Source organism: Humulus lupulus, chromosome 5, assembly GCF_963169125.1.
Source record: "Humulus lupulus chromosome 5, drHumLupu1.1, whole genome shotgun sequence".
NCBI classification, from domain to species: Eukaryota; Viridiplantae; Streptophyta; class Magnoliopsida; order Rosales; family Cannabaceae; genus Humulus; species Humulus lupulus.
In genome coordinates, this window is record NC_084797.1 from 21,337,858 (window position 1) to 21,348,656 (window position 10,799).

The window sequence follows — 10,799 nt, forward strand, 5'->3', positions numbered from 1 at the left end:
ATAATTTAATATGAAATTTTAAAATATGTGATGTTTTTTTATTTTTTTATTTACCATATTTAGATGATTTTATGATTTTTTCTTCAATTTATTACCTTATTTAGACAACTTTATAACTAACGGTGTTAGAAAACAAAACCAACAATTTTTCGTTAAACTCGTATTTATAATACATAGATATATGTATTATGTAGAAGCAACGTGCAATTCACTCTTGCTTATTTTTAAAGTTCTAAATATTGTTTATAATTTTAATAAAAACTAGTTTACTATTTTTTTTAAATATATATATATATAAATTAATAAATTATAGTTCTATAGTATATATAAGTATTTATATCAATAATTTCTACATATATGACATCTAAACAGCGTTGACATATATATATTTTACATGACTACATGACATATATATATATATCAAATACAATAATATTTTAAAAAAAAATTAATAATAGAAATAAAATACGAATATAAAAACTCATAATATAAACAATAATATACATGCATCAACTATTTTTAGTTTCTAATGTATCTCGCAATATCCTTTGGTGAATTTAATGAAGAAAAAAAACTTCAATCACTTGATAAAAAACAAACTATCATACAAATTTATAAGATAAAAAAATTATATTATGTCTTTATTATTTTTAAATAAATATATTTTAATTATTTAAATTATCATAAAATATCTTTAAAATATCATATTTTAATCAATCAATTTATTTATTTTTGTTTAAGTTTATGTTTGTTTTAGTTTTTGAATTTGGTAGTCACACCAAAAGATTATATATTATATGTTTAATATTAAGTTTAAGTTTAATTAAATTTTATTTAAGTTATAAAATGTATAATTTTTTTATTTTTAAATAATTATTACTCAAAAATATCTTACTTTAATTTGTTTAATTATTTATTTATTTAATTTTAAATTATGTTTATAATCTAGCTTTAAATATAAAAATAATATAAGAATATTCAGTTAATAAAAAATCTTTAAAACAAATTTTTTTCTTTATCTACGGACTTCTTATATAGAATAGAAGATATATATATATATATATATATATTTGGTAAGATTATAACTAAATAAGTTTTTTTTTTTTTTTGGCATATAACTAAATAAGTTTTAAGTGCACAAATAATAAGATTTATTTATTAAATATGTAATCCGGTAAAATTAATTTGATTATTATTTTTGTAGGACTAAGATACTAAATAAATATCATGCCATTTATGTAAGAATTATATCTAACAAAATCCTTCCAGATTTTTTTTTCAAAAAAAAAGTTTAAACATGTCTTTATTTTCATAAAAATAAATTGAAAGGATTGGAAACCAAACAATGGCGAGTGGCACTGAAATCCAAATATATACTCTTTCTTTGATTTGAACACAAGCAAAGCAAAGCAAACCGATTTCAACTACCAAACTCACTCAGTCTCACCTTATTCTGTCTCTGTCTCTTCCACCCTTCTCCCATCCATATCCAAATTTCGATTGGATCTGTATCACTAAACCAAACCCATCTCTCATCTATTCCTAAATTTGGTTTCAGAATCATCACCAAAATTTCACCGTTTTGTTGAAGAAAATGCTGAGTAGGGGATCGAATGCCCGGCTTTCCGGCATGGCATTTCGATCCCGAGTCCCAACGCTCTTGCTCTCCATGTTCGCTACCTTCGCTTCCATCTATGTTGCTGGCCGGTTAGTTTTGTATATCACAGCTTTTTACGACTCTTATGGGGTTTTTTATTCTTATAATAAATTAAAATTTGTATATATGTATGTATTTGTTGTTTCCCGCTATATAGGTTATGGCAGGATGCCCAAAATAGAGTTTATTTGATCGAAGAGCTTGATAAGATCACGGGTCAGGTGGGTATTCATTCTTTCTCTGTTTAGACCCATTTTGTGACGTGAATTTTTGTTCTGGAAATCAAATTCATGCCATTTCTTTGTTCAAATTAAGATATTATGGAAATCAAATTGCTTTTCATGTGTAAATTTTGAATACCGAGATGTGCACATACATAGTTGACTTGACTCTCGATGATCAATTAAATTAACCATTTTTTATTTCTTTCTAGGGTCATTCTGCGATTTCAGTGGATGATACATTGAAAATCATAGCCTGCAGGTAGTAGGAAATATCATTTGGTTTTGTGATGTAGTGTTTTGGAAATGGGGCTTGAAGGGTCTGTTTTTTTCATGCCAGGGAACAACAAAAGAAATTAGCAGCTCTTGAAATGGAGTTGGCTGCAGCTGTACAAAAAGGTTTTACTTGGGCGCGCTCAACAGAAACTAATGGAACTCACTCGAAGAAAAGACCGCTAGTAGTTATTGGAATTCTTACAAAATTTGGCCGCAACAACAACAGAGATGCAATCCGGAAGGCATGGATGGGGACAGGTACAGTCTCACGAGTCTTTGTGGTCCCCTATTCATTTGTTTTTGTTATATGTCTTATTTACATGTATGCTAATTTGGCAAGTCCTTAGTAACTGGGACTAAGTAATCAGTGTTTATATGACTGTGATACAGGGTGATACAAATTACAAAAACATTAAATTTGGATTAGTGCTATTCTGAACTGGGTATAAATATTAACACTTACAAGTATGGTGGACATGAATTTGGGGTAGTTAAGATCTTTGATGAAGAAAATTCCACACTAGCTATTTGCTATTTCAGATATGCTTCTACAGAAGGATCAAATGCAAAGGAAATTTTTACAATCATGTTTGCTAGATAACTTAAATTTTAGGTTAAGTCTAAAGTGCTACATGTTTGGCTTGAGTTCATTTATCAGGTAGCTGGATATGAATAAAAACAGCAACGTAAGATGTATGACTACATCTAGCTAATCAATTTCATTTTACTAGCTAAAGAAGTGTAGTGTTAGTTAGTCCTTCAGACCAAAGTCTTATATGCATGCAGCTTTCATTTTATTTTATTCTTCTGCTTAAATTATGTACATGGAGCTTATTACAACAAGTGTTTATTGTGCTAAGCATTTCTTGCTTTGGAAGTTTTACAGTTAGTTATGAACAAAAACAGAAACATAAGCTATATGACTTCATCTTTGTAACTGATTTCATTTTACTATCTAAAGCAGTGTAGTGTCAATTAGTCTTTCAGACCAAAGTCTTAGCTGCAAGGAGCTTCATTTTATTTTATTTTTCTGCTTGAATTATGTGAATGGAGCTTAGTTGTTTTACAAGTCTTTATTGTGCTAAGCACTTCTTGCTTTGGAAGTCTTACAAGGGATGAACTGTCTTTGCAGGTGGTGCTTTGAAAAAATTGGAGAATCAGAAGGGCATAATTGCACGATTTGTCATCGGGCGAAGGTTTTTTTTCTCTCTGTTATTTGGTCGGGGATTGTCAGTGGAGTGATATTTCCTTTCCTTTGGCATATGATTATTAATAATAGACCTCTGCCTAATGATTTGTTCTACTGCAGTGCAAATCGTGGTGACCAGTTTGACCAAGCCATTGACAGTGAAAACAGGAAGACTAATGACATCTTGATTCTTGTGCGTTCTGTGTCATTAAATTGATTATAAAGGTTTTTCTGTAATTAAAACTGGTCTATAAGCTGCAATGATATAACTATTTTCCAACTGCCATCTTCTTGGCAGGATGACCATGTGGAGGCACCTGAGGAATATCCAAAGAAGGCTAAATTATTCTTTGCTTATGCTGCAGAGAAATGGGATGCTGAGTTCTACGCTAAAGTTAATGATGATGTTTATGTAAATATTGGTTAGTGGATTCACTTTCTTAAATAAAGTAAAGAAATATGTGTATAGCTGACTGCTGAGAAAAAACTATCTTAGGAGTTGGGATTCTTGACTGCCTATCATGATCATCCCTCAAATATAACCCAACCCTCCCAGCCCCACACATTTCCTTTACCTGAGAAAATGAAATGATAGGAAATGCTTTTTTAACCTTCAATTGATGATACAAGGACATTCTGGAAATATCATTATTCTGTTAAAGGCCATTACTCTTTGAGAGAGGTCATTTATTATATATTACCTATATCATATACATGCTAAACAATGAAAGTTACCTACTTCAGATTTATTTTCACAATTCCAACTATTAAATTGTTAATATCTTTCTTGGGGTTTTGTACTTATTCCTTCTGTTCCCCAGATGCTTTTGGAGCTACCCTAGCAACCCATATGGATAAGCCTCGTGTTTATATTGGCTGCATGAAATCAGGCGAAGTTTTCTCTGAACCGTGAGTTTGACCTTAAGATATAAGGACATGTTATTTACAACATAAGAATTATAAATGGCTTGTTGTGAAGTTTCAATTATTCTTATTATTGCAATCTGCGTTTCCTTTTTCAGTGGCCACAAGTGGTACGAACCAGACTGGTGGAAGTTTGGTGACAAAAGATCGTAAGTAGTTCTAGAACTTAATCTAATCTCTTGTAGGTCCTAGATCATGGGGAATATTCACAAATCTTCTGTTAGACTAATTTTTTTTACAGCATCTTTTTGGGCATATGCTTTACACCCATCTCTTATTCCCTCTGATTGTGTTCCTCCTTAGGTTATATTGTAATATCATGGAACGTACTCCTATAATATCACATTTAAAATGGAACACTGCATGTCATAATCTCATAAAAATGTCCGCATTCTTTTAAACTCTGAAATGCTAAGCTGTTAACGAAACATGCATTGTATGTATAACTTTATAAACTTCACGTTTGAAATAATCATTTGACAAAACTATTTTATAAAATTCACATCTAAACAATTACTTGCCTAAAACCTTTAGGAATACTACTTTTTGCAAAGAGATGAGGGCTTGGTACTTGCATAATATACCAGGTTTATATCAACATAGGTCCCATTTTTTCTAAAAAGTATCACTTGGGTTTCCAAACTTTATTTTGTATTACTTAGGTCCTCAAACTTACTAAATGTGTATGACATAAGTCTTTTTTGTTGAAAAATAGTTTTCAAAATGTGTAGTGGAAAGCGATTTATAGTCCAACAAAAAGTAATTTATGACATAGTTAATTATAAAAAAAATTAAGTGGATCATAAATCGTTTTTCGCTACGCATTTTGAAAATTGTTTTCCATCAGAAAAGACCTACGTGATGCATATTTAATAAGCTTGGGACCCAAGTTATACATTTCAGAATGAATAGGAACCTCTGCTGATATAAGCCCTAATATACCACTTACTTACTATACACTTGGTTTTGTAAATGCTGTTTTTCTAAAAATATTGCTGCTACAATGTTCAACATATTTTAACTTGGCATTTGCATTCTGTATCTTCATTCATGCATTTTTGCCTATTTAAATTGAAAACTAAGCCTCTTGCTCTGGTTGTCAACAGATATTTCCGTCATGCTTCAGGTGAAATGTATGTCATTTCACAAGCTTTGGCCAAATTTATAATGATAAATAGGTGAGTACTTATTCCTTTAACAAACTGGATTCAATAGCATATAACCTTAGATGCAAGGATTTATCTCTTGTGAGTGGTCTTTACAGAGCTATTCTTCGTACATATGCACACGATGATGTGAGTGCTGGATCTTGGTTTATTGGGCTTGATGTCAAACACGTTGACGAAGCCAAGTTTTGCTGCTCATCTTGGTCATCAGGTTTCTCTCTCTCTCTCTCTCATTTCCAAAGAATCACAGAGATATTCTACCTGCTTTCCATAGTTTGATTAGCTTCCTAGAGATAATAGAATATAACTTTTGTTTTCCAGGAGCTGTATGTGCTGGTGTTTGATTTGAGTTTCTTTGGGATTGTTTGGAGAGAATAAAAATCGAGGTTGATAGTTCGGTTTGAAGATATTAGTCAACATAACTTGATGTTTTCACTTGGCTTCATGAGAAAAAGCATAGTTCCTTCCCATTTGAAATTCGATTCTCCTCATACGACAACAGATGAGATAGCTTCTCAACATTTTGACAGAACGCAGATAGGATGACCAGTTCGAAACCACATTTATGAGTTAGAATGTAGGCCAACTTTGTAAGTATAGGAACATTAATGTTAAAGGTGTGTGCCTATTGTTTTTCTCATCTTTTTATTGGCAACGTGATGTAATTTCCGAACATCATTTTGTCTGTGAGTTTATTTCATGAGAAAGAAATAGGAAGGTGATTCTTTTCCATTTGTTCAACTAGACTCACAAAGTTAGTAGTGGCTTTTATAATTTCATTGTAAGTTCATGTTCCTCTGGCATTGAATTATGTTTTCGTTTTGGGGCAGCTATATGAGCTAAATTCCTAATTAACTCCATTTCACTGACGTGCTCTATTAGCATCTAATTAGAGGATCAACATATTTTTGTGACGAAATACTATTTATAGATGATGATGAGTTTAAATGATTGGATCTCTCTTAATAAGTTATGTAGCTAATCTGATTGAACCAAGTTATTATGAATCATGTGATTGATTCTGTAGACTGCAAATGAGACCAATATTCCTTGACTAGCTTCTCATAAAGCTAGGGGTGAACACGGGTCGGGTTTAGGGTGCATTGGGTTCGAGTTTTGTTGGTTTCGGGGTGGAGAAATGTAGTACCAAACTTGCTCGAATTTTTTGGATATTTGGATAATTTTGGGTTTCGGGTGGGGTCAGGTCGAGTGGGATCAGGTTTTTGTTGGGTTGGGCCAAAAATGGATTTTGGGCCGTTTATAGGCCTTGGTAAAACTTTTTCAAAATGGGAATTTACATAAAATATGAGAAAATTTTTAAAAATTTGATAAATATGACAATTTTTTATGGTATTTTATGTTTTTTTTTAACTTTTTTATGGGATTTGTTTTTCTATATTTGTGTAATAATTTATTAGTATTACCATATTTAATTACATAAGATTATTGTGGCTACTTTTGAAGTCTGTTGCAAGGAAGAATAGTAATCTCCTGCAACCGTTAAACATAAGAGGAAATCATCTGCATCTGGAAGTAAGGAGGCTAAATTTGATGCATCGGGAAGTAAGGATGCTAAATATGACACCATTGAGATGAAGAATGTTGTGGTATGATTTTTTATTTTTATTTTCTCAAGTATAATAAAAAAAAAGTTCATATGGTGATGTTAATGTAACCAGGTTCACATTCTTTGTTTGTGTTTGTTTTATTTTTATCGTTGTCATTTTTTCCCTTAAAGTGTTCTGTTTATCTGTTACTGGGTACATGTGTTACTGGTAGATAATTTTACATTTATGTTTTTTTTATGAAATCGATCATGTTTTTGCAATTGGTTTGTTTGTTTATTTTGCATGCTCATTTAAAGATCAGTCTGTCTAAGAGGTTTGGAAGTAAGGTTCAAAGTTTCAATGACAAGCTTGCCATTAAAAACTTGAAAGAAAAAAAGTTCACTGCAAAACAAAAAGAACTGTTTAAGACGACGCTATTTGGGCACTTCTTAAATGTTTATGATATTCATTTCCAAACCCATCTTGCATAATTGGTTTTGTTGAGAGGGGTATCTTATGAGAGGGAGGACGAGGAGATGTGGTTTAAGTTGGGCCATTGGATTTGTAGGTTTTCTATTGAGGAGTTTGCCCTTGTTAGATGTTTTAACTACCATAGTATTTTTTATATAAATCTTTTTCATAAAAGGAAGTTTTCTTTTAAGAAAAAATATTTGGTCATTTTAGTGGTAAAGTGTCAAAGGTAGAATTGAGTAATGCTTTCAATAGTAAGGAGTTAGTAGATGATGATGATGTTGCGAAGTTGTGGATAGTTTATTTGTTAGGAAACTACTTGTATGACTATACTGGTGACAAAATGATTGATGATTTTTTTTTTGAGATTGTTGATCATGATTTTTCTGAATTGGAAAGTATTGGTTTTGAGAATTTCAGTTGGGATATGACTTTTGATTATTTGAAGATTTCTTTGAAGAATGGTAATAAAAAATTTGATGGTCTTTTTGTGGATGGGAAGGAAGGGCTGCTTTACTATGAAAATGGGTATCCTTGTAAGTGGCCTAGACGTGTGTGGCTCTATGGTAGTGTGTGTGTGTGGGCGTGTATGGGAGTTTAGGCAAGCATGAATGAATTTTGGGTATACATGATGTATGAGTTTAATGAGATTTATGTAGGGATCTTATGTTTTATGTTTCTATGATCACTTTGAATATAATGATTTATGTAAAAGTATGCAAATATATTAATAGATGTATGCTAGGGCTTAAGTTTGGGTTTTGGTCTATTTTATTTAATGTTTTTCTTTTCTTTAGTATTCTTGTAAACATGCAAAAAATGTTTGAGTTGTTGTTTAAGCATATGGGGTTTCGGCTATGGCATATTATGTATATAGTTCATTTATTTTATTTGATTATGAGCATTTTTTAAATATTAAGTGATTTTTAGGCTTGCTGATTTTTATTGTTTTAGAGCGTTAAATTGCAAAAATGATTTAAAAGAGAATAAATTATGTTTTGATTTCATGTTATAAGTTAAAGTGAGAAAATATATTATTTTTATATATGTGTTGTAACGCCACTAATTGCCTATCTTTACTAAAATACTAGTTTCAATAATAGTTCAAAAGATTTCATAACTTTGCGTGGAAACACAACGAGACTTTATTGGAAATACATGCAGAGTTTGGATCCAATGTTCAAAACAAAATAGAGTTTGATGCAATCTTAAAAATAACTAAAAATACATCCCACTTATAAATTAACATAAGAAAGACTAAGGCTCTACAACATTCTAGATCGTTTCCTCGTTCATTGGCTCCCTGCAACATTACATACATACTTATGGAAAATTGACTCAGCTCACCATGCGTGCCAAACAAGTCTATCTATTTTCTACTTGAAAGGGGGAAAAACTAAGGGGGTGAGCTAAAAGCCCAGTACGAAAGTACAAACAAGACATACAAGTATAAGCGACATATCTCATACATTCTTAACATACTTTTCTTATAGCAATTACTATCATCATAAGTCATAATCATAAACATGAGACTATTTGCGGCATAAGCATAATCGTACATCATAAGTTTGTAATCATAACCATAATATCATTTGCACCATGAACATAAACATACAACGTAAGGTCACAAGAAACATAATCATAAGCATACAACATAAGATCATGGCACCCCTATTGTCCAATGATCACATGTGATTCCCTTTTGGTCACTTCCACGACACCCTTTTGGTCATAATTCACTTGGCACCCTTTTGGCCATGAATTTCCCTGGCACCCTTTTGTCTAGAATCTTAGGCACGTTTGCTTTTAATAATGCTGCAATACTAGGTTAAGCAAACACAAACAAATTCATACATATCGCATAACTAGAGACCATTCAAAACAAAATAGAAATCTACCTAACTTCCTTACCTCATGTCCAAGCAAAATAAGAGTGAGAATACTTCACAACAAGCCTAGAATAATAGTCCAAACACTTGTCTTAATATCATGTAAAACACACATGAACGTGTCTAAACATATTCCACTTGTGCATGGGTCATGCACTCGTGACACCTTTCTCATAACAAGTTCCACCACTTTCTAGATTCTAGCATAACTCATACTCAAAATCATACTTGCATGTCACACATAACATTATGGAAAAACAATGTTGATACACATATCAACTTTAAAGGTCTTCAGGCAAGGACCTTAGACTTACTCAATTAATATATAATTACGCGTAAAAATGCATTTGCATGTAACATGCATACGTGTGGCCATTCTTGAAAACTATGCCAAAGTTTATGACACATACACTTATTTCTAAACAATTTAACAAAAATTCAGCAAGCATTATTGACACTTAACGAATTACCTAGTAATTTTCCTAGCATGCTTGCTACCATTTTGACATCTTAAAACCATTGGAAATCATGCATCAAGACTTAATCCCAAAAATCAAAGCCAAAACTCACAAAATAATCATGGCCTAAATAAAAAATAGGCAAAGGATACCAAACTTAAATCTAAACATATATACCAACTTGCTTAATATTCATAATTTACTTTTAGAAATAATGTTACCAAAATAATTAATCAAGTTCTAATATGCTTTCAAATCCAACCACAAAATAAGAAATAACACTTTTATAAAAATAAAAATGTAATTATTTTTTATTCTCTTTCTAGAACACCTAATCACATAAAATCACGGCATGCACAATTATTCAAAATTTGTTTAAAATTCATAGTTATAAATAAAATATCATCATGGTACAAAACCACCCTTAGATACTCATGCTTGCTAATCTCATAAACCTAAAAATAAAATTCAGCATGTAATTCATTTATTTGCTTTTATCTTTTGAGCATATAAGTTCACATAAAATCATAGGTTTTCTTAATGATCAATGAAAGAACAAAATATATGAAACTAATCATATTCATCCTTAGTATATATCATGAAATCATGGCATCAAACTCACTCCTAGTTTGCTCATGCTTGCTAAATAAATATATAAACAATAAAATTCAGCAAGTAACATGGAATTATAAAATGACCAATAAAACTCTAACAATATACCAAAAATACATGAATAGGTCTAACATGCTTTCTAACATCTTATGCAAGTCCCTAATAACACGTAATCTTATTTAGCACTTAGAACAATGTCACACCATGCAATATAGCTTAGGCCGAAATACACATAGGACTTAACAAAGTTTACCACAAAATCACATCATGCTTCTTTATTCAAATCTTCAAGACAAGAATCATAGTACAACATGATCATAAAAATAAATAATAGTAATAATAATAATAATACACAAAACTTAGCATGCTTTTCTATAAGTTTTAGTACA

The 10,799-nt window shown here is 31.0% G+C and overlaps 1 protein-coding gene across 1 annotated transcript; it reads left to right on the top strand.

Moving 5' to 3' along the window:
• Positions 1–1,313: 1,313 nt before the first annotated feature.
• LOC133834605 (hydroxyproline O-galactosyltransferase HPGT1) lies at positions 1,314–6,322 on the top strand. Its single transcript, XM_062264274.1, has 12 exons — positions 1,314–1,707; positions 1,815–1,878; positions 2,091–2,140; positions 2,219–2,412; positions 3,287–3,350; positions 3,464–3,536; positions 3,642–3,765; positions 4,165–4,252; positions 4,366–4,416; positions 5,374–5,445; positions 5,532–5,644; positions 5,755–6,322. The coding sequence occupies exons 1-12, from the start codon at positions 1,595–1,597 to the stop codon at positions 5,775–5,777; spliced, it is 1,029 nt and encodes a 342-aa protein (XP_062120258.1). The 5' UTR covers positions 1,314–1,594; the 3' UTR covers positions 5,778–6,322.
• Positions 6,323–10,799: the final 4,477 nt, after the last annotated feature.

Excerpts from the sequence above, each read along its gene's own strand:
- LOC133834605 (XM_062264274.1), top strand. The coding sequence starts at position 1,595 with ATGCTGAGTAGGGGATCGAATGCCCGGCTTTCCGGCATGGCATTTCGA. Across the intron at positions 2,141-2,218 it reads TTGAAAATCATAGCCTGCAG|GGAACAACAAAAGAAATTAG; the intron begins GTAGTAGGAAAT and ends TTTTCATGCCAG. Across the intron at positions 4,253-4,365 it reads GGCGAAGTTTTCTCTGAACC|TGGCCACAAGTGGTACGAAC; the intron begins GTGAGTTTGACC and ends TTCCTTTTTCAG.